This window comes from Hyla sarda, chromosome 3 (genome assembly GCF_029499605.1).
Source record: "Hyla sarda isolate aHylSar1 chromosome 3, aHylSar1.hap1, whole genome shotgun sequence".
In the NCBI taxonomy this organism is placed as follows: Eukaryota; Metazoa; Chordata; class Amphibia; order Anura; family Hylidae; genus Hyla; species Hyla sarda.
Genome location: NC_079191.1, coordinates 232663639 through 232687963, shown reverse-complemented (window position 1 = coordinate 232687963; position 24325 = coordinate 232663639). Strand labels below are relative to the sequence as shown.

The 24325-nt window shown below is 42.1% G+C and overlaps 1 protein-coding gene across 6 annotated transcripts in view; it reads left to right on the top strand.

Moving 5' to 3' along the window:
• Nucleotides 1-24325, top strand: part of BVES (blood vessel epicardial substance) — a 170196-nt gene that overhangs the window by 49779 nt on the left and 96092 nt on the right. For 2 of the 6 annotated variants that reach the window (XM_056566209.1, XM_056566210.1), the window contains exon 2: nucleotides 6094-6347. The exons of 2 other annotated variants lie outside the window; for them this stretch is intronic. In XM_056566209.1, the coding sequence (XP_056422184.1) occupies nucleotides 6199-6347 (149 nt within the window). In that variant the 5' untranslated portion in view covers nucleotides 6094-6198. Of the gene's footprint in view, nucleotides 1-629; nucleotides 651-1674; nucleotides 1740-6093; nucleotides 6348-24325 lie in introns of those variants that run through there. 2 more of the 6 variants (XM_056566218.1, XM_056566215.1) reach the window with 2 other exon arrangements.

Below are 24325 nucleotides of genomic sequence, written 5' to 3'. Positions count from 1 at the left end.
TCCGAACACTTGACATACACATACGAGGTATTTCCTTACTCAAGAGAAATTGGGTTACAAATTTTGGGGGGCTTTTTCTCCTATTACCCCTTGTAAAAATTCAAAAACTGGGTCTACAAGAACATGCCAGTGTAAAAAATGAAGATTTTGAATTTTCTCCTTCACTTTGCTGCTATTCCTGTGAAACACCTAAAGGGTTAACACACTTACTGAATGTCATTTTGAATACTTTGAGGGGTGCAGTTTTTATAATGGGGTAATTTATGGGGTATTTCTAATATGAAGACCCTTCAAATCCACTTCAAAACTGAACTGGCCCCTGAAAAATTCAGATTTTTAAAATTTTGTGAAAATTGGAAAATTGCTTCTGAACTTTGAAGCCCTCTGATGTCTTCCAAAAGTAAAAACATGTTAACTTTATGATGTAAACATAAAGTTGACATATTGTATTTGTGAATCAAGATATAATTTATTTGGAATATTCATTTTCCTTACAGAGAGCTTCAAAGTTAGAAAAATGCAAAATTTTAAATTTTTTCATCAAATTTTGGAATTTTTCACCAAGAAATTATACAAGTATCGACAAAAGTTTACCACGAACATGAAGTAGAAAATGTCACGAAAAAACAATCTCGGAATCAGAATGAAAGGTAAAAGCATCCCAGAGTTATTAATGCTTAAAGTGACAGTGGTCAGAATTGCAGAAAATGCTCCCGTCCTTAGGGTTATAATGGGCTCCGTCCCCAAGGAGTTAATGGGGACGGTAACTGACTTACAGGGGGAGATGATGGAACACTAATGACTGTGACACTGAAAATAGCAGGAATGCAGTTCAAAATCATTTATAAACTTGGGGGGAGATTTATCAAAACCTGTCAAGAGGAAAAGTTGCTAAGTTGCCCATAGCAACCAATCAGATCGCTTCTTTCATTTTTGAAAAGGCTTCTGAAAAATGAAAGAAGCAATCTGGTTGCTATGGGAAACTCAGTAACTTTTCCTCTGGACAGGTTTTGATAAATCTGCCCCTCAGTGTCCACATATTTCTTAACATTTGCAGTGCGCTGTTGTCTTTTTGTGCATTTGCGTTGTAGCTATAGCAGTGTGTACCTGTTCATGTATTGCCTTGCTCTTGGAGGTGCCCATACATTTTGGTCTTTACATTGTATAATGTTACCACACATTCTGTACAAGAACTTTCTGAATGTGAGGTTTTCCTCAGAATGAAAGTTTAGCGTGTTTGGGAAATTCCTGGGTTAACTAACTTTTAACTATCCTGCCCATTATGAATGATTATGCTAGTTTTACATTTACTTGCTATATTGCTCTGCCGTGGATTGTCTTCTTTTTCTTCATTATATGGTCCCCCCCAGGTCTAGCGTTTCCTTTCAGGTCCTGATGTTTGTCTCACAATCCTTTGGCATGGCTGTTTCTTGTATTTCCTCAAAAGCCAGCCCCCTGATGACGTTTGCGATGCATCTGTACGTCCTGATTTGCCGGCATCCTATGATCTCGGCAATCTATGCAGGGAGTGCTGGCACTTCAGGACGTACAGATGGACTACAAACGCAGCATGGGGGCTGGCTTGTAAGGAAATACAAGAAATAGTCAAGCCCCCTGATACCAGCTGCCGCCTCCAGCCGCAAAGGATTGTTAGACGAACGTCATCAGGACCTGAAAGGAAACGCTCAACCTGGGGGGAGCATATAATGAAGAGAAAAAAGATGACCCACAGCAGAGCGGTATAGCAAGTACATTTTAAACTAACATAATTATTCATAATGGGCAGGATAGTTAAAAGTTAGTTAACCCCGGAATACCCCTTTAATTGTGTACACCAGGCAAGACTGAAGGAATCCCTTTCTTTTCTGTAAAATGCTTTTTTATTCACTTTTATCTACAGATGTCTGAGCTGGGTATTAGATTTATTGATTTGCCTCTCGGAGAGCATAGGGAGTGCTGGGGAAACAACTGCATTTTATCTGCAGAGTAAAAGCAGATGCTGGCAATAAATAAAAAGGCCTTTGTCTGAGCTTTGGGCACTCTGAATTCTGCGCAATAACAGTTATTTACTTTAAAGGATCACTGTGGTGTGACTCTTAAAGTTTGTAAGGAGTATGCATAGTTAAAGAGGATCTCTACTTTTATTTATTTTCAGAAACATAGCTGTTAAGTTGCTTCTTTTTAAAATGCCTTCTTTTCCTCAGTTTCTTGAGTTTATCAGTGCGTTAAAGAGTTAACTGACAGGCTGTTCAAACACGCTTAACTCAATGCACTGGGTTATAGTGCGGGTTAACCTGATTAAAATGATGTTACACTTACTAAAATCGGTCCAACCAATTGCTGGTATACAACTTAAGTCATGTGCTCAGTGATGGTGGAAATCGGCTTGGCCAGCTTCCCTGCCACTGTCCTTTTTGTTGCGCTATGCCCACCCATCATGAAACATGAGTGTTTAACATAATTCTGCTACTGTTCACCCACACTATATAATTCAGTGTTTAGTGGGTTTAGTGTGGTGAACAGCCTGTCAGTTTCTTTTCAATGTCTAATTGGTCAAATTCAATCTGCTGTAAACATTCTTATATTATATCTGAAACCTTTACTAGACATTAAATCTATTGCCATTGTGTCAATAAATGCTGTTTTGTTTGATCTGTAATTCATAGGAACAAAATTGTTTCTGGTTCTGTCTTTTAGGCTGGGTTAACACTGCCTTTTGTGTTTCCATTTCACTAGTTTCTCTGTTGTGTTTTTTTTTTTTTGCTTTTTAGAATCTTGTTTTATAGTCTGTGCTGTTGAATCCAGCAAAATATACATTACAGGGCCATTTTTTTGCATAATGTATATCAGTGGTAAGTGGAATCTACTGTCAGAGGAAGAAGATTTTACCATATGCAACACATTTCTACATGTTAATTATGGTAAACTCTTATGATTGGTACCTTTTTTAACCCCTTAAGGACGCAGGACGTAAATGTACGTCCTGGTGAGGTGGTACTTAACGCACCAGGACGTACATTTACGTCCTAAGCATAACCGCGGGCATCGGAGCGATGCCCGTGTCATGCGCAGCTGATCCCGGCTGCTGATCGCAGCCAGGGACCCGCCGGCAATGGCAGACGCCCGCGATCTCGCGGGCGTCCGCCATTAACCCCTCAGGTGCCGGGATCAATACAGATCCCGGCATCTGCGGCAGTGCGCGATTTGAATGAATGATCAGATCGCCCGCAGCGCTGCTGCGGGGATCCGATCATTCATAACGCCGCACAGAGGTCCCCTCTCCTTCCTCCGTCCGGCTCCCGGCGTCTCCTGCTCTGGTCTGTGATCGAGCAGACCAGAGCAGGAGATGACCGATAATACTGATCTGTTCTATGTCCTATACATAGAACAGATCAGTATTAGCAATCATGGTATTGCTATGAATAGTCCCCTATGGGGACTATTCAAGTGTAAAAAAAAATGTAAAAAAATGTAAAAGTAAAAAAAATGTGAAAAATCCCCTCCCCCAATAAAAAAGTAAAACGTCCGTTTTTTCCTATTTTACCCCCAAAAAGCGTAAAAAAACATTTTTTATAGACATATTTGGTATCGCCGCATGCGTAAATGTCCGAACTATTAAAATAAAATGTTAATGATCCCGTACGGTGAACGGCGTGAACGAAAAAAAAAAAAAAAAGTCCAAAATTTCAACTTTTTTAAAACATTTTATTAAAAAAAAAATTATAAAAAATTTATTAAAAGTTTTTTATATGCAAATGTGGTATCAAAAAAAAGTACAGATCATGGCGCAAAAAATGAGCCCCCATACCGCCGCTTATACGGAAAAATAAAAAAGTTAGAGGTCATCAAAATAAAGGGATTATAAACGTACTAATTTGGTTAAAAAGTTTGTGATTTTTTTTAAGCGCAACAATAATATAAAAGTATATAATAATGGGTATCATTTTAATCGTATTGACCCTCAGAATAAAGAACACACGTCATTTTTACCATAAATTGTACGGCGTGAAAACAAAACCTTCCAAAATTAGCAAAATTGCGTTTTTCGTTTTAATTTCCCCACAAAAATAGTGTTTTTTGGTTGCGCCATACATTTTATGATATGAGTGATGTCATTACAAAGGACAACTGGTCGCGCAAAAAACAAGCCCTCATACTAGTCTGTGGATGAAAATATAAAAGAGTTATGATTTTTAGAAGGCGAGGAGGAAAAAATGAAAACGTAAAAATTAAATTGTCTGAGTCCTTAAGGCCAAAATGGGCTGAGTCCTTAAGGGGTTAAAGGGGTTATCCAGTCAAAGACATCTTTTCCCCTATCCAAAGGATAGGGGATAAGATGTCTAATTGCGGGGGGCCCACTACTGGGACCCCCCGCAATCTCAGTGCAGCACCCGCATTCTATGCGGGGCTGAGTCTTCAGTCTTGGAAAGCTCTTTGTTTGCGGGACTGGGCACGTAACGCAATGCCCCCTCGTGACGTCACGCCACACCCCCTCTATTCATGTCTTTGGGAGGGGGTGTGGTGGGCATCATGCCCCCTCCTATAGACATAAATGAAGGGGGCGTGGTGTGATGTCACGAGGGGTGTTGCGTCACGTTTCCAGTCCCGGAAACAGAGCTTTCCGAGACTGAAGACGCAGCCCCGCATAGAATGCCGTTACTGCTCTTTGTCCGGGTAGCCCCTTCTAAAGAAGACCTGTGGCCTCTCTTTAAAAAATGAAATATGAACAGTATAGATAGCTGGGGTGGGGGCTGGAGATGGATCATACAATCACCCCCCAGTCCATCCTCCTCCCGGACCCAGAGATATAGGGCTCGATATCCCCTCTGACTGTCTTGCTACCCGAACTGAATGCACGCCCATCCATTAAGTATGCACGCTCCTGTCATAGGAAGTACAGCTCACACAGTATAGTGCCGACCCGCCCATCTGACGGAATAACAAGACAATTGGAGAGGATACCGAGCCCTTTAGATCTGTGAGGGTGGGGGAGCTATCATCATTCTAAAAAGGTACATGATCAGCCTTCCTCAGCTATCTATACATGCCCGTCTGTCACAGGCAGGTCCTCTTTAAACATTAATACAAATGCAGTGTGAACCCAGCCCTATACATTTTTTAAATGAACTGTGCTTTAGAGGAGTTGTCTATTAGGGTAAAAAATGTAATGAATAAATAATGGAAGGCAGACTAATTCCCCTTTGCTGCTCTCCATTTCTCTTCTGGTATCCATCTTAACAAATGGGAAATGCCTGCTTAGCCAGTCATGCAACTAAGTTGCATGCTGTCCAGGTATTTCAAGTGAATTCCCATGTGGATAGCTGAGAGAGCCTAAAATAGATTCTGAAGGGGTGCCATGTTCTTACAGAATGTGAAAAAAGCAGTCCTTATTACTGTCCTGTTTATCTTGTTGGCAGCAGAGGAAAATCCTGGGAGACTATCTAGGACATGCACTTATCAGTCAATACTCATAAGGTCTATTCTTACAAGCTATCAGTCTCAAAAGTTAAACACAGTGCAATTCTCAGCCAAAATGTTTTTATTTCCTTCTACATTTTTTTACTCCTTTTATAATAGTAGTTCACATTCTGCTGCTTTGTCATCTGCAGTTGTCTTTTGACAATTGTATGAGATTACTAAACAGAGCAGCATAAACTGCAAATGTATAAGGCAAGTATATGTAAAGTTTTTATTTTTAATATTTTAATTTTGTTTAATTTTAAAGTGGTTGTCTCACTACCTAAATCCCCTTTCAAAGATGAGCTAATTGTTGTGTATTCAGCTCCCAACACCACCAACCAAAAGCTGCCAGTGAAGTGTAATATTATACAGTACATTCTAAAACACTTTGATCCCAATGGGCTACAATTAGCCTCTCAAAGACTCCGCTTTCCACTAAGGCATAGATACATTTTCTCTTAACCTTTATTTATACATTTATTTATACTAATGCATGGCATGGTACAAGCTATAGCACACACTTTTCACAGTCATTCTAGCAACCAAACATTTGATGTGTCTCTGACATATCTAAAGTTTTTTGTAATAACAGTACCCATTTTACTACTTACAAACTTTTTTCACTTTATTTAGGGGAAAAAAATGCAGTTACTACAAAATAGATTTCAAAAATGTATGTAACCTTACTGAACAACAGTGATACACAATTACTTTCAATGGTTTATTATCTTCAATGAAATGAGAAATACAGATAACTCAAATAATAATAAACAAAAGACAGACGCAGCTGTCGCTATGAAGAGTAAATCGTTGACTTTTAGGAACAAGGAAAACATGAACAGGAAAAGCATCCCTATGAAGGGAGAAGAACAGAACAGTATGCCTGAGTGAGTTTTAAACATAAGTGTTAATCTGCTCAAGAATTTTGTAGTGAACAGTCAGTCAGTGTTGATAAAGATGGCATAGATCAGTGAATTACAGCATGGTGTGGTTTGCCTATAATATTTAACCATATAGGAAGCATTAAATATCAATACAGTAGGATGAGGTGTACCATGGGTTCAATCTAGTGGAAAACTTTTTTGTATTGCCTGAACCTCTAGTTAGTAATTTTTCAAAAGAAAATGTAGTATTAATTTTTTTATTCACTAAATCTTTAGACTGAATTTCCGCCATTTTCCAATTGCTTGTTAGTGTATTTTTTGCAATGATGCAGATGATGCAAAACAATTCACAATATGCTAGAGGAATATTTTGTATGCCCAAGAACAATTAAATTAGTTGAGGCGACCAATCTATGGGGCAGTTTAGTACTGTGGAGATACATTTTTTACACAATTAAACATTTAAAAAGGTGGAATGGGCACACAAGGGCAGTACTCTTGTAACAAAATAATGGATTCTAGTATAAATATCACCATAGTGGCACATGGAAATCAGGTAAAAGTACATTAAATCGGCAGCACACCGGTTTATTTCCACAATATCTATGCCCAACATAGAAATCAAAGTGCACAATGCAGTGGCCAAAAAGTGCATGTGCATGAGCTGCAACTAACAGAACAAGAGCAACTAAGCCTTTGATAACATTACCAGTACAGGAATTGTGGGTACGAGAGATCCCATGATTCTGTCACCCAGGACCTCTAGTACCCACAACTCCTGTACTGGTAATGTTATTATCATTTAAATTGCTCTTTTTCTGTTAGTTAAAGCTTATGCACATGTACTTTTTGGCCAGTCCATTACGCAGTTTAGTCCTTATGTTAGACATAGTTTGTAGATGTTAACTCTCTCAATATTTAACAGTTTGTTTCTGATTTGATGTATTTTTACCTGATTTCTATGTGTCACTATGGTAATATTTATACTAAAATCCATGATTTTTCCCCGGTGTTGCAACATTCGGCTACAGGCCACAGTTTTAAATCAGATATTTTTATAGAAAATTTTCATTTTTTTAACGGCACAGGACTTAAATGTAAGTCCTGGTGCCCTGGTACTTAATGCACCAGGACGTATATTTATGTTCTGTACATGACCGTTAGCATCGGAGTGGTGCTCGTGTCATGCACGGCAGGTCCCGGCTGCTATCAGCAGCCAGGGACCCGCCGATAATGGTGGACATCAGCGATCGCACTGATGTGCGCCATTAACCCCTCAGATGCCGTGATCAGTGCCGATCACGGCATCTGTGGATATGTGGTCTGGCACGGGGATCCGATCATCCATAATGGTGGACGGAGGTCCCCTCACTTGCCTCCGTCTGTCTTTTAGAGGTCTTCTGCTCTGGTTTGAGATCGAGCAGACCAGAGCAGAAGATGACCGATAACACTGATCAATGCTATGCCCTATGCATAGCACTGAACAGCATTAGCAATAAATGATTGCTATAAATAATCCCCTATGGAGACTATTAAAGTGTAAAAAAAATTGAAAAATACCCCCCCCCCCCAATAAAAATATAAATCATCCCTTTTTCCCATTTTACCCCCAGAAAGTGTAAAAAATAAATTAATAAACATGTTTGGTATCGCCGCATGCGTAAATTTCTGAACTATCAAAATATAATGTTATTGATCGCACACAGTGAACAGACTAAACGTAATTTTAAAAAAAAGTCCAAAATTGCTGCTTTTTTGTCCCATATTCCCCAAAAAATTTAAAAAAAATATATAAAAAATGTCATATGCAAATGTGGTATCAATAAAAAGTACAGATCACAGCGCAAAAATTAGCCCTCATACCGCCGCCTATACGGATAAATGAAAAAGTTATAGGTCGTCAAAATAGAAATATTTTAAATGCACTAATTTGGTTAAAAAGTTTGATATTTTTTTTAAAGCGGTACAATAGAAAAGTATGTAATCATGGGTATCATTTTAATCGTATTGACCCACAGAATAATTACCGTAAATTGTGCAGTGTGAAAATGAAACCTTCCAAAATGTGCAAAATTGCGGTTTTCTTTTCAATTTCCCCACACAAATATTGTTTTTTTTTGTCACCATACATTTTATGGTAAAATGAGTTATGTCATTACAAAGGACAACTGGTCGTGCAAAAAACAAGCCTTCATACTCATCTGTGTATGAAAGTATAAATGCAAAAATCCCATTTTCACCTTAACCCCTTAAGGACGCAGGACGTACTCAAACTGCCCCTTTTCCGAGTCCTTAAGGACTCAGGACGTTTGAGTACGTCCTGTCAAATCCTGCCACCCCCCCCCCCCCCCCACCGTCGCTAGCTGGAGGGGAGCCGGTGCCCGATGCCTGCTGAAATCGTTCAGCAGGCATCGGGGCATATCGCTCAGGGGGGTCATGATGAGCCCCCCATGTCAGCGATGGCCGCAGATCACTGGACAATTCAGTCCAGCGATCTGCGGCAGATTCCGGGTCAATCGGGTCGCCAGTGACCCGGTGACCCCGAATTACAGGCTACAGGCTGACGGCCACGAACAGCCACAGCCAGCAGGGGTGAGGTGGCACTGGTGCCACCTCACGATCGCCCTGATTCGTCGGCCGGTTTCCCGGTCGACCAATCAGGGCGCCTGCTGCGAGTGTCACTCCCGCAACCCGCTCCGCCCCTCTTCCGGAGGACGTGAGCGGGTGCGGGACGTGCACCCCGGGTGCTGGGGACCCGATCCCCGGCGTCAATGTTGGGATCGAGGCCCCAGGAGCGGCGGCGGCGACAACAAGGGACTGACCTGCGTGGCGGGGATCATTGGAGGTGAGTGACAGCCTCCTGCTGTTGCTTAGCAACAGCTCCCAGCATGCAAAAAGGGCATGCTGGGAGCTGTAGTTATGCAACAGCAGGAGGCAGACCACCACAACTCCCAGCATTCCCTTATGGGCATGCTGGGACTTATAGTTTTGCAACAGCTGGAGGCACATTTTTTCTATGGAAAAGTGTACCTTCAGCTGTTGTATAACTCCAACCCCCAGCTTGCACAAACAGGTAAAGTGCATGCTGGGAGTTGTAGTGTGTCTCCAGCTGTTGCATAACTACAATCCCCAGCATCCCCAGCCAAAGTAGTATGCCTCCAGCTGTTGCATAACTACAAGACCCAGCATGCCCTTCCGCTGTCCGTACATGCTGGGGGTTGTAGCTGTTGCAACAGCTGAAGGCACACTGGTTGCAAAACACTGAGTTTGTTACCAAACTCGGTGTTTCACAACCAGTGTGCCTCCAGCTGTTGCAAAACTACAACTCCCAGCATGCACTGATAGACCGTACATGCTGAGAGTTGTAGTTTTGCAACAGCTGGATGTCCCGTCCCCCCCACCCCCCTGGTGAATGTACAGGGTACACTCACATGGGCGGAGGTTTACAGTAAATATCCGGCTGCAAGTTTGAGCTGCGGCAAATTTTCTGCCGCAGCTCAAACTGCCAGCGAGAAACTACTGTGAACCCCCTCCGTGTGACTGTACCCTAAAAACACTACACTACACTACACTAACACAAAATAAAATAAAGTAAAAAACACTACATATACACATACCCCTACACAGCCCCCCTCCCCTCCCCAATAAAAATGAAAAGCGTCTGGTTCGCCACGGTTTCCAAAATGGAGCCTCCAGCTGTTGCAAAACAACTACTCCCAGTATTACCAGACAGCCACTGACTGTCCAGGCATGCTGGGAGTTTTACAACAGCTGGAGGCACCCTGTTTGGGAATCACTGGCGTAGAATACCCCTATGTCCACCCCTATGCAATCCCTAATTCAGACCTCAAATGGGCATGGCGCTCTCACTTTGGAGCCCTGTCGTATTTCAAGGCAACAGTTTAGGGCCACATATGGGGTATTGCCGTACTCGGGAGAAATTGTGTTACAAATTTTGGGGGGTATTTTCTGCTTTTACCCTTTTTAAAAATGTAAAATTTTTGGGAAAAGAGGCATTTTAGGTAAAAATTTTTTTTTTTTTTTACATATGCAAAAGTCATGAAACACCTGTGGGGTATTAAGGTTCACTTAACCCCTTGTTACATTCCCCAAGGGGTCTAGTTTCCAAAATAGTATGCCATGTGTTTTTTTTTTTTGCTGTCCTGGCACCATAGGGGCTTCCTAAATGCGGCATGCCCCCAGAGCAAAATTTCCTTCAAAAAAGCCAAATGTGACTCCTTCTCTTCTGAGACCTGTAGTGCGCCAGCAGAGCACTTTTCACCCCCATATGGGGTGTTTTCTGAATCGGGAGAAATTGGGCTTCAAATTTTGGGGGGTATTTTCTGCTATTACCCTTTTTAATAGGGGCTTCCTAAAGGTGACATGCCCCCCAAAAACCACTTGTCGCTCCTTCCCTTCTGAGCCCTCTACTGCGCCCGCCGAACACTTTACATAGACATATGAGGTATGTGCTTACTCGAGAAAAATTGGGTTTCAAATACAAGTAAAATTTTTTTCCTTTTTACCCCTTGCAAAAATTGGGTCTACAAGAACATGCGAGTGTAAAAAATGAAGGTTGTGAATTTTCTCCTTCACTTTGCTGCTATTCCTGTGAAACACCTAAAGGGTTAAAACGCTGACTGAATGTCATTTTGAATACTTTGGGGGGTGCAGTTTTTATAATGGGGTAATTTATGGGGTATTTCTAATATGAAGACCCTTCAAATCCACTTCAAACCTGAACTGGTCCCTGAAAAAAAAGCGAGTTTCAAAATTTTGTGAAAAATTGGAAAATTGCTGCTGAACTTTGAAGCCCTCTGGTGTCTTCCAAAAGTAAAAACATGTCAATTTTATGATGCAAACATAAAGTAGACCTATTGTATATGTGAATAAAAAAAAAATATTTGGAATATCCATTTTCCTTACAAGCAGAGAGCTTCAAAGTTAGAAAAATGCAACATTTTCAAATTTTTCATCAAATTTTGGGATTTTTCACCAAGAAAGGAAGCAAGTTACCGCAAAATTTTACCACTATGTTAAAGTAGAATATGTCACGAAAAAACTATCTCGGAATCAGAATGATAACTAAAAGCATTCCAGAGTTATTAATGTTTGAAGTTACAGTGGTTAGAATTGCAAAAAATGGCCGAGTCCTTAAGGTGAAAAAGGGCTCAGTCCTTAAGGGGTTAAGGACCAAGCTAATTAAGCCTGTACTCCCCTCAAAGACCAGGCCTGTTTTTTCAAATCTGGGATGTATGTCTTTATTTGAGAATAACTCTGGTAATGTTTTGCCAATGAAAACAATTCTGACATTGTTTTTTTTTGTCACAAGTTGTACTACATGAAAATAGTAAAAGCTAATCGATATCATTTGTATTTTTTTATTTACAATGCAAGAAACCGTGACATTTTAGAAAAAAAATACGATTTTTTTGTTATTTTGACGTTAATAGGTTGCATATTTTATCAAAAATATTTTATCTACTTTATTTTCTCAAATTTTTTTTTATTATTATTCACATTTTAGATGTATTAGGGTATGTTCACACTGAGAAATTGGAGAGGAATTTCCACGAGTAATTCTGCTCGCTTTTCCTCTCCAAATCATTCAGCAGTGAAAATCCCCATAGAGCTGTACAGAATTTCTGCCCCTCAGTTCACACTGAGGAATTTCCTCAAGCAGAATTCTGACGAGGAAGTCTGTTCCGCTTGAAGAAAGAACATGTTCTTTCTTTCAGGCGGAATCAGCGTCGTTCTCCCATAGAGATCAATGTTATTATTTTTTTTGAGTCAGAAGCATTTCCACGCGGAATTGGCGCAGAATAGGCGCAGAATTTCCGTGGAATTTCCGCATGAAAAAAAATTAAAAAAAATTATGAATAGAAATACTTGATACTCCTCCTCCGCATGAAACCTGCATAATTCCGCGCGGAATCTCTGTGAGTTCTTGTGGAAAAGTAACAATATTTTGAGGCAGAAAATTTCTGCTTGATTTCCTCAGTGTGAACATACCCTAAGAAGCCTAACAAACTTACTTGACATTTTGTAAATGTGAAAAGTACATCTTATTTTTATGTGCTAAGCAAGGATTGCAGCAACTGAGAAGTAGTAGAACATGGGACCCCCCCCCGAATGACACCATTTTAAAAACTAGACCCCTCAAGGTATTCGCTAGGGGGTACAGTGAGTATTTTAATACCATAGTTTTTTGGCAGGAATTATTACAAAGTCAGTGTTAAAAAATCGAAACTAGCTTTTTTCACAAATGCATCATTTGTGGGACATATTTTTGGTGAATCACTTCTGATATTGAAAGAAATGCACCCTATATTTTATTTAGCTGCTTGTCCCATGTTCGGAAATTCCCCCGCTTAGGCCATATATGGTTCCTTGGCCGCGTGGTAGGACTCAGAAGGAGAGGAGCACCATTTGGCTTTCAGGGCAGAACAGTACCCCCACAAGTGACCCCATTTATATACCGCACCCCTACAAGTTATTGGCTGGACCTCTTTGATTGGTCCTTGGTTGGCTAGCAGTATAACGCGTCTGTCTGTGACAGTTAAGGCTCCTGATGGATATATCCGCCATGTTGTGGGAATAAGCACCCGCTCATGGTGAATATAGCCATCACTGCTGCGGCTGGGTAGCTCAGTGTATCTGCTCATGACTGCCAGCGGGAAATCCGCCGCTATGAGTGGACACACAAAGCTATCCAGCCGCAGCAGGGAGCTCATTACCGTGACTGCTGCATAATGTGTAGGATCACATGGTGGACATCCGCAGCATATTACGTGCTGCGGATGTCCGCCAATGCGATCCTACACATTATGCTTTTTTTAATTTTTTTAGATTCATTTAATAAATGTATTTTCATAATTTTTTTTAACACTTTTATTAAATTTTTATTTATTTTTACACTTTTTTTAAATTTATTTATTTATTTATTTTTACACTTTTTAATGCTTTGGAATACTTAGTATTCCAAAGCATTGCAGTTATATGCTTCATGCCAGTTTTCACTAGCAGGCAGCATATCAGGACGTGCCTCAGCATATCAGCAATACCCTGGGCAGACTTGGGGGTCTTTGTAGGACCCCTGGTTGCCCAGGTATGCAGCAGCGATGCTCCGGGGTGCTGCAGGAGAGACAGAGGGAGCCCCCTCCCTCTGTCAGAACTCCTTACAGCGCGCGTTCACTTCTGACCGCGGCTGTAAGGGTTAATCTGGCGGGAGTGAAGTGAACTTCACTCACGGCAGTGCAGCAGGCCTCGGCCAGCCGCGTATTACACACAGTACCCCGCGATGCGGGGTGCTGCAGAGGAGACAGAGGGAGCCCCCTCCCTCTGTCATAATACTTACAGCCCGCGGTCACTTCCGACCTCGGCTGTAAGGGTTAAAACTGCCGGGACTGAAGTTTACTTCGGTCCCGGCAGTGCAGCAGGGTCCCGGCTGTGTGATACAGCCGAGTCCCTGCCGCGATCTCGTGGGTGCACTGGGCAGCACCCACGAGAATAATGGACGAGTATAGACGTCCATTTGCGGGAACGGCTGCCAAACTGGACGTCTATACTCTTCCATGGTCGTTATGAAGTTAAGGACCCAGCCATTTTTTGCACATCTGACCACTGTCAATTTAAGCATTAATAACTCTGGGATGCTTTTACTTTTCATTCTGATTCTGAGAGAGTTTTTTTTGTGACATATTCTACTTTATGTTAGTGGTAAAATTTTGTTGATAGATTTCGTTTTCAGCGGAGGAGGCATATGCCTTACTTGCCTCCGACACAGAAAGTGCCAGTAAGGGCGAGGAAGACACTTTCCTTTTTAGCTTCCACACCCTCCTCATCATCTTGTTCTAATGATGGGCAACCAATGCGGCGGAGATGCCGCCATGCGGGACCGCAAACCTCCTCTGCTCCTGACCCTGTGCCCCATGCTAGTACAAGTCCCCCTGGCACTCGTACTAGTCAACCCCCCCCAGCCAAGTTTGCTGGTGCCCCGTACCGGTGAACTTGGCTGGACTGAGCCAGCGGACCACAAGCCCGTGATTCCTGTGTTTGTTGGCAACTCAGGAATCAAGATTGACATCATTGGGTTCACTGAAATGGACTATTTTAGTTATTATTTCAGTAACGACTTTGTCAATCTGATGGTTGACCAGACAAACCTGTGCGCTGAATAGTTCATTGCCGCAAACCCGGGCACTGGTTTGGGTAGGCCCAGTGGCTGGTTCCCAGTCGATGCAGCCAAAATTAGGACATTTTAGGTCCTTGTGCTGCATATGGGTCTAATTAAAAAAAAAACAGTGTCAGGCAATACTGTAGTGGGGATGTCCTTTACCAGATCCCACTGGCCATGACATGTCCCCAATTCGAGCCATTCGGAAATATTTGCATTATGCTGATAATGCGGCAGGTCCCCCCTACGTATGACAGCCTGTATAAAATCAGGGATTTTGGGAGGCCAATGTTCCTGGAAGACAGGTCTCTATTGAAGAGTCTCTCATCAGCTTTAAGGGGAGACTCAGCTTCCGACAGTACATTCCCACAAAGCGGGCAAGGTATGGCATGAAGATGTATAAACTTTGCGAGAGTACCTCAGGGTACACTTGCAATTTTATGGTGTACGAGGGCCCAGATTTCCGTATTGAACCCCCAGAATGTCCCCCCATTCTTGGTGTTAGCGGGAAATCGTTTGGGACCTTATGCACCCATTACTAGATAAGGGTTACCACCTTTTACCGGGATAACTTTTATACTAGTATCCCTCTGTTCACATCCCTCGCCGCCAGATCCACGTCCGCTTGTGAAGAATCAAAGAGGCCTCCCGACCTATCCCCCAAGGTGAGTCCCCCACACTGGAAAGAAGGGACATTCCCAGAAAAAATGCAGTGGGATTGGGAAGGACACCACCACCAATGCGACACTTTCCCCGATCATCCGGGCCTCTGCATTAAGAATTGCTTCAGGGTACGCAGATTTGATGCACAGGATTTTCTGCTTCAGATTTCAATGTAAGCTAAATGACTGAGCACAGCTTCTAATCAGCAGTTACAAATCCTGCACATAAAATCTGTGCAGGATCCTGTACGTGTGAACGTACCCTCAGGGAGTATCACACTTCCATGGAGTTTGAAATTTTTAACCCTTTCTCTCATTTTAATTTTCCATAATTTTACCCCAATGTACCAGTCCAGAGTACATTATCTTCCAAATTAAAAAAAAAAAAAAAAAAACTCTTTCCCAATACCCATGATCCCTAAAAATGGGCCATGGGTCACAGAGTCAATAGCATTGGGGGTTGCAATTTGCCTCAAATGTGCAGCGCTCTCTCCCCATCTGAGCCTGGTGCACATTTGAGGTAACAGAATAGGAACGGCCACACACATCACATTCCCAGAATGATGATTCAGAGCATAGGTTTTGGGGCGGGCATAATTTTTACTTTTGCAAGTAGTGTAGAAACAGCAGCTGGCACTGCCACAGTTCACACTCTAATGCCCTCTTGTTAAACAATTCAAACGAGCAGCAGCAGACCTCAGAAACGGGACCACTCTTTCAGCGCTTCCCGTGCTCAAACCCCTTTCATAGACCACAGTCTAACAACAAATGCAAAGAAAAGGAAATCAGAGGGAGCACGCACGGCAAGGAAGTGTCTTCCAGTGGTTGTTTTATTCTTTGTGCATCGGTGCGATATGGGTGCTACAAACAGCGCGACGTCACGGACCCACGGACGACAGGTAGGTGAACAGCTGCTTTCGTGCCGGACAGCGCTACTTCAGACCAACCTAAGGCCCGCTGTTCCAAAAACCTGTGAGGTGTAGGTACTCACTGTAACCTTTGTTACATTCCTTGAATTGTGTAGTTTCCAAAATGGTGCCACATGTGGGGTGTTTCTGCTGTTCTGGCACCATGGGGCCTTTGTACCCCCGACTTTAATTCCAGCAGAATTCTCTCTCCAAAAGCCCAGTGGCGCTCCTTATGTACCTTTAGTGCCGCCAGCAGAGCACTTTACATCCACATATGGGGCATTTCTTTACTTGGGAGAAATTGGGCTTCAAATTTTGGGGTCCATTTTCTCCTATTACCCCATGTCAAAATTAAAGATTTGGAGTAACACCATCATTTTAGTGTTAAAAATCAAATTTTTCATTTTCATGTCCAAGTTCAAATCAAACCCATCAAACACCTGTGAGGTGTTAAGGCTTACTGTACCCCTTGTTACTTTCCTTGAGGGGTGTAGTTTCCCCAAATAGTGTGCCTTTTTTTTTTTTGCTGTTCTGGCACCATGGGGATTTCCTAAATGCAACCTGCCCCCCAAAAACCATGACAGCAAAAGTCACCATTTAAAATCCCACAGTTGCTCTTTCCCTCTTGAGCCATGTTGTGAGCCCGCAGAGCACTTTAGGTCAACATATGAGGTATAACCATACTCGAGAGAAATTGGGTTACAAGTTTTAGGGGGCTTCTTCTCCTAATACCCCTTGTAAAAATTAAAAAATTGAGGCTACAAAAATGTGTTAGTGTAAAAAATGCAGATTTTCATTTTTCTCCTCCACTTTACTGCTATTCCTGTGAAACACCTAAAGGGTTAACAAACTTTCTGAATGTCATTTTGAATACTTTGAGGGGTGCAGTTTCTATAATGGGGTTATTTAAGGGGCATTTCTTACAGAAAGGCTCCTCAAATCCACTTTAAACTTTTTGGTCCCTGAAAAATCTGATTTAGAATTTTTCGTGAAAATTTGAAAATTGCTGCTATACTTTGAAGCCCTCTGATGTATTGAAAAAGTAAAAACATGTCAACTTTATGATGCCAACATAAAGTAGACATATTGTACATTTGAATCAATATATAATTTATTTGGTTTGTCTATTTTCCTTAGAAGCAGAGAGTTTCAAAGTTAGAAAAATGCATTCACTTCCAGGCAGTGGAAGAGAGTGGTGGACTGTGGTAAATATAAAGGCAAGTACACTAAGCGATTGTTGAGCTAGCAATTGTGTGTCTTTTATACAAGAGTCTGAAGTATACAAGTGAGAGGGACTTAAAATTAAGGGACTTTAAATTCAGGGAGTTTAAATTGAAATATTCGATTGTTTGTTTTTACTGTAAATTTTTGCAAACTGAGACTCATTGACAAACTGGAGAGGAGTCTCCTGCTCACTGAGCAAGTACTTTCTGGGGTAGAGGTGGGGGAGGATAGTGGGACGGAGGTGCAGGACAGTCAGGCAGTTAGCTGGGTTACAATTGGAGAACTGGGTAGAGGGAAAAGTGTCAGGGAGGCTAGTCCTGAACTGGGACACCCTAACAAGTTTGCCTGGTTGGCAGATGAGGGGGATGCCATTTCAGAGCTAGCAGTACTGCAGCAGGACTCTGCCTCTGACCGTCAGGGGGGTGTCTGCTCCAGTAAGGAGGAAGGGAGGAGTGCAGGGCAGGCCAGAGAGGTACTGGTAGTGGGGGACTGAATTATTAGGGGGACAGACAGGGCGATCTGTCACAAAGACCAGGATCGCCGAACAGTGTGTTGCCTAGCTGGTGCTCGAGTTCGGCACATCGCATATCGGGTTGACAGGTTGCTGGGTAACCATGAAGTAATATCAGCAGACTCCACTTCAGACACAGATTCTAGAACCGTATCTCAACCTACCCTGCATCTTGTAGACAGTTGTAGGTATCTGAAAAAAGAGAATGCAGCAGCTCAAGCTCAGTCTGGAGATCCCTGAATGTTTTGAAAATACCATCTACACACAGCTGTTCCAGCCTGCACACACCCCTCCTCTTCCAAAACCCTGCATCAGGGAAAGAGAAAAATGCCACCAGACTAGGGTTGTGCCACAGAGGCATAAATTTAGTACACCCTGTCAGTCCAAGCATATTCCTAGCCTGTTCGCATACCTTACACAAAAGTTGAGTGGTGGGAGAGGTGTTTGGTCCTAGTGAGAGCACCAATTTCTAGTATGTGTAGATAGTGCTGGGCGGTATGACCAAAAATGCATATCACGGTATTTTTGTAAGTTATGACTGTTCCACGGTATTTAATGGTATCCCCCCCCCCCCCCTCCCTGGGGAACTAATTATGTGTGACTCTGATGCTGCTCTGAGATGCCAGCAGCTGCGCTATAAATGGTTAAGATGCCGGCCACATGCACTATAAATGGTTAAGATGCCGGCCGCATGCACTATAAATGGTTAAGATGCCGGCCACATGCGCTATGAAAGGTTAAGATGCCAGCCACATGCGCTTTAAATGAATAAGCTGCGGCCACGGCGCTGGAAATTATTAAAGGAAAACTGTCAGATATTTTCTCCCGCACTATCCTGGTAGATAGGCCGGGAGACGCTGATTAAAACGAGCCCTACCTCGCCTGGATCCTTCCGGCCGTTCACCCGCAATTGTAATTTTATTCTATGTATATATCTTGCTGTAACTGGCACGGACGGGGCTTCTGCAGATTAACTGGCACTGACATCAGCGCCGCTTATGAATATTCATCCCCCCTCCCTCCAGTTAGGAGCGCGAAGAGAGGGAGCTTCATTCTTTTTTGGGTTATATACATATGTAAATCTAGGCTATACACACACATGTAAGGGCTATATGTAACTATTTCTTGGAACCAAATTTACTTACGGATAATTCCCCTTTTGACCCAACAATTTAGGACATATTTGTTTAGGCATAGAGGGGTACTAAAATATACACAATATATGAACTACACATATAAAGCACAGAATGTTTGTCTTTTTTCACCTTTCATATGTATATACATAAACTTTCTTTTTGTGGGAATTATGCCATATTATTTATGCACCACAAGCCTAGGAAAGCCCTAGGTCAGGGCTCCAAATAGTATTTGCCCTCCCTTATTCTTTAGTATATTTGAAACAAAAGCCATTGTATCAATCTATTATGATGCACAGCAGGTTATTTAATCAGGGCAACATAAATTACAAATTTCCCCTTGGATTAGCATGATGTTTTAGGGGTTGCTGCTATCCTGGTAATTCGAGCCCTTTGGCTTATTGACTGACACAGTGGTTGACATGCTGCCCTGTGTCGGAAGCTCCGCTCCCCAGCATCCGGAAGTTTATTGTTCCGTACGCTGTGTGCGGGCTTCCGTGTTCAGGGCTGCCCCTCGTGACGTCACGCCCTCCCCCTTCGTGACGTCACGACCACCCCCTCAACGAAAGTCTATGGGAAGGGGGCGTGATGGCCATCGCGCCCCCTTCCCATAGACTTTCGCTGAGGGGGCGGGCGTGACGTCATGAAGGGGGCGGGCGTGACGTCACGAGGGGCAGCCCTGAACACAGAAGCCTGCACAATTCTAATCAACTGGTGGCAGAAAGTTAAACTGATTTGTAAAATACTTCTATTTAAAAATATTAATCCTACCGGTTCTTAGCTGCTGTATGCGCCAGAGGAAGTTGTGTAGTTTTTTCCAGTATGACCACAGTGCTCTCTGCTGACACCTCTGTCCATGTCAGGAACTGTCAAGAGCAGGAGAGGTTTGCTATGGGGATTTGTTCCTGCTCTGGACAGTTCTTGACGTGGACAGAGGTATCAGCAGAGAGCACTGTGGTCAGGCAGAAAATAAATTCACAACTTTCTCTGCAGTATGCAGCAGCTAAGTACTTGAAGAATTAAGTAAATTACAAATCTGTTTAACTTTTTGGCACCAGTTATTTTTTAAAAATGTTTCCAACTGGAATACCCCTTTAATATCTGATTTATAAGTCAATTTCCATTGTAGATTATCTTTTGAAGCATGTGGATGCCATTTTGGGAATCTCGGCCACTTTGCTTCTTCTGTAAGTGTTACATATTTACTACTTTAAAATTCAGTGTAGCAAACCTGGCGCTTGATTAATGGCATGACATACATTGAGGGAGTTTGCAAAGCTCTCTTCATGTCATAAATTTATATGAAAATCTCCTTTAAAAGAGAACCTCTGCCCTCTAGACATCCATTGGATATGGGATAAGATGTCTGATTGCAGGATGTCCTGCCGCTGGGACCCCCTGCGATCTGTGGCCTGGCACCCTGGCGTTCTAAACATTTATGTTCAGAATGCTGGATGTGCTTGACTGTGGGCGGCCGTGGTTGTCAAAACCCCCTCCGTTAATGTCTATGGAGGGGGGCATGACTGTTGTGGTCGCTCGTAATCTGGCACGGAGCAAAGTTTTCTCCATGCAGCAGATTACTGGGGTGCTGGGCTGGACATTGCTCATTGCAAACTCGACTGTGTGTATGTAGGTACTGTAAAAACAGCGAACTACACCTATACAAAACTAAAAAGTAAAACACTACATAAACACACCCTTACACAGTCCCACCCCCTATAAAAACTAAAAAATGACTCCGTTCCTAAAAATATGTTACACCAGCATTCCCCAAACAGGAAGCCTCCAGCAACAACTCCCAGCATAGAAGCCATTGACTGGCCAGGCATTCTGGGAGTTGAAGTTTTGCAACAGCTGGAGGCTCCCTGTTTTGGGAATGCTGCCATACAGTACTTTTTAGTGGAGGAGGCAAACGCCATGCTTGCATCAGAATCCGCCAATGAGGGAGAAGAGGAAGAGCCTACATTTCCTCTTTTTCCTCCTGCCCCTCATCATCATCATCATCATTCAGTGATGATGAGCCCCTTAAAAGGCAGCACCGCAGTGCAATGCCAGTAAAGTTGCCCCGTACAAGTTTCCCTGCCCCCCATAATAACGACCCTGTACTCCTGTACAGTTTTCTTTGTACCCTGTACAATTTTCCCTGTTCCCCCATTTCTGCGACCTTTTCCCCCATACAAGTTTGTCCCACATTTCGGTGACCCCACCTGGACCCCAATTTCAGACATTTATGAGCCACTGATTCCTGGGTCTGATGGCCATCCAGGAATCCAAATTGACCCCACAGACCTCACTGAAAAGGACTTTGCGTTTTTTTTTTCTTTCAGTCAGGACTTTGTCAATTTGATGGCGGCTCAAACAAACTTGAACGCCCAACAGTTTGTGGCCCAGCACCTCAATGCTTTTTTGGGGCTAGGCCCTAATAGATTGCAGACGAGATGAGGACATATTGGGGGCTCGTCCTGCATATGAGCCTAGTCAAAAAAACATAAATTAGGCAATATGTGAGTGGGGATGTTATGCACAACAACTCACTTTATTGTATGGCCATGAAAAGGGCTTGCCTCTCAGTAAATCCAGCAAATTTTGGCTGCCCTTGTGCAAGTCACAGAAATGTACACCACCTACTGAGGAGGTGTATATTTCTGCGATTTTACGTGTTGCAAGTTGGCCCAAAAGTTGCATGTGAGCCCCTGGCTTGCACCATCCATGCGAGACCCTCTCAATCTCTGAAACTAGCAGCCGCCCCATTCAAATCCCTAATTTAGGTGTGCATGAAGCTCCCTCACTTCGGAGCTCTGTGGTATTTTAAGGCAACAGTTTAGGGCCACATAGGGGGTATTTCCATACTTTGGAGAAACTGTGTTACAAATTTTGTGGGGCTTATTCCCATTTAACCCCTTGAAAAAATAAAAAGTTTGGGGCTACACCAACATGTTAGTGTAAAAAATGATTTTTTTCTATTTTTACAGTCCTCTTTTCCAAAAATGTGTTTGCAACCTGTGGTGTCCAAATGCTCACTGCACCCCTTATTACAATACTTAAGTGGTGTAGTTTTCAAAATGGTGTGACATGTGGTTGGTTTTCACTGGCTGGGCACAATTGGGCTATAGAAATGCAACATGGCCCCCCAAAAACTATTCCAGTCATATTTTCTCTCCAAATGGCGCTTCTTCCCTTCTGAGCCCTGTTGTGTGCCCGATGAGCACTTTACGTCCACATATGGGGTATTTCCATATGAAGCTCTGTGCTTGTAAGGAAAATAGACATGCCAAATAAATTATATATTGATTCACATATACAATATGTCAACTTTATGTTGACACGTTTTTACTTTTTGAAGACATCAGAGGGCTTCAAAGTATAGCAGCAATTTTCCACAGAAATTTCAAAATCAGAATTGTTCAGGGACCAGTTCAGTTTTGAAGTGATTTTGAGGGTCTTTATGTTAGAAATCCCCCATAAATGACCCCATTTATGAAAACTGCACCCCTAAAATTATTCAAAATGACATTCAGAAAGTTTTTTTTAACCCTTTAGGTGTTTCACAGGAATAGCAGAAAAGTGGAAGAGAAAATTCTAAATCTTTATTCTTTACACTAACATAACCCATTGTAGCCCCATTTTTTTTAATTTTTACAAGGGGTTAATAAAAAAGCACGGAGGGTTAATAAAAAGCACCATAGTACTCCTTTAAAGTAGGACATAAAAATGAAAAAAAAAAAAAAAAGTTCCACTAAAATGCTGGTGTTACCCCAACTTTTTTATTTTAAGAAGGTGTAATAGGAGAAAATTTCCCCTAAAATTTCTAACCCCTTTTCTCTCAAGTAAGGAAATACCTCATGTGTATGTAAAGTACTCTGTGGGTGCACTAGAGGGCTCAGAAGGGAAGGAGCAACAATGGGATTTTGGAGAGCAAATTTAGCTGAAATGGTTTTTGGGGAGCATATCGCATACCCCAAATTTTTCATTTTCAGAAGGGATAATCGGGGAAAAAAAGCTTCTAAAATTTGTAACACCATTTCTTCTGGATATGGAAATATCCCATATGTGGATATAAACTGCTCTTCGGGTGCACTGCAGCGCTCAGAAGAGAAGGAGCGCCATTGGGCTTTTGGAGAGAGAATTTGGTTGGAATGGAAGTCGGGGGCCATGTACGTTTACAAAGCCACCAGAAAAATGGACACCCCCCCCACATGTGACCCCATTTCAGAAACTACACCCCTCACGGAATGTAATAAGGGGTACAGTGAACATTTAAACCCTACTGGCATTTGACAGCTCTTTGGAACAGTGGGCTGTGCAAATGAAAAAAGGAAATTCAAAAAGAAAAGAACTTCATGTTGAGCATATACAGTAGCTGCTGATTAAGGAATAAGATTTTTAAATAGAAGTAATTTACAAATCTGTTTTAACTTTCTGGCACCAGTTGATTTAAAAAAAATATATGTTTTGCAGTTGAGTACTCCTTTAATAAGAGCCTATGGATAAGTTTTGATGTTTATGGCAAAATGAATTACTTGAATTGGTTTTTCAAAATAACCTAATAGTTCTCTATTTGTCTCTCTATGCATTAACCGCTAGATGAAGCAGGGCATACATGTACGCCCAGCTTCCAGTCTATGAAGCCCACTCCCACTCAGATCCCGAGTGCACTTTATAGCTGGATGGTCTGATCAGGGTGATGTCAGGCATCCACCCTTTACACACTGTGATCAAAGTTGATTTCAGTGGCCTAAATGTAAAAAAATACCAAAATCCAGAATTGATTATTTTTGTTTCTTGATTTTTTATTTTTTTTTATTTTTTTGTGTGATGTCCACAGGAACTATCCAGAGCAGGAGAAAATCCCCATAGAAAACCTATGCTACTCTGGACAGTTCCTGTCACGAACAGAGGTGTCAGCAGAGAGCACTGTGGACAACACAAAAAAAATCAAAAAGTAAAGAATTTCCTCTGTAACATACAGCTGATAAAAAGTACTAAAAGGATTAAGATTTTTTAATAGATGTTTTCCACCAGAGTACCCCTTTAATATATATTAAAACTTAGATTTAATCTACAACAGACGTAGTCTAACAGATTTAATTAAAGTGTAATGCAAATTCTAGAAAAATGTCTAAATAAAGCAAACTGATTATATACTCCTGAAGTAAATAGTTATTAAAGGGGTTATCCAGGAATAGGAAAACACAGCAACTTAATATCAAAAAACGCTCTCTGTCTGTCTCCAGGTTGGGTGTGGTTCGGCAGCTCAGTTCCATTGAAGTGAATGGAGCCAAGTTGTAATAACACACCCAATCTGGAGACAGACGTGGAGCTGTTTAAAAAAAAAAAAAAATAGCTGTTTTTCTATTCCTGGAT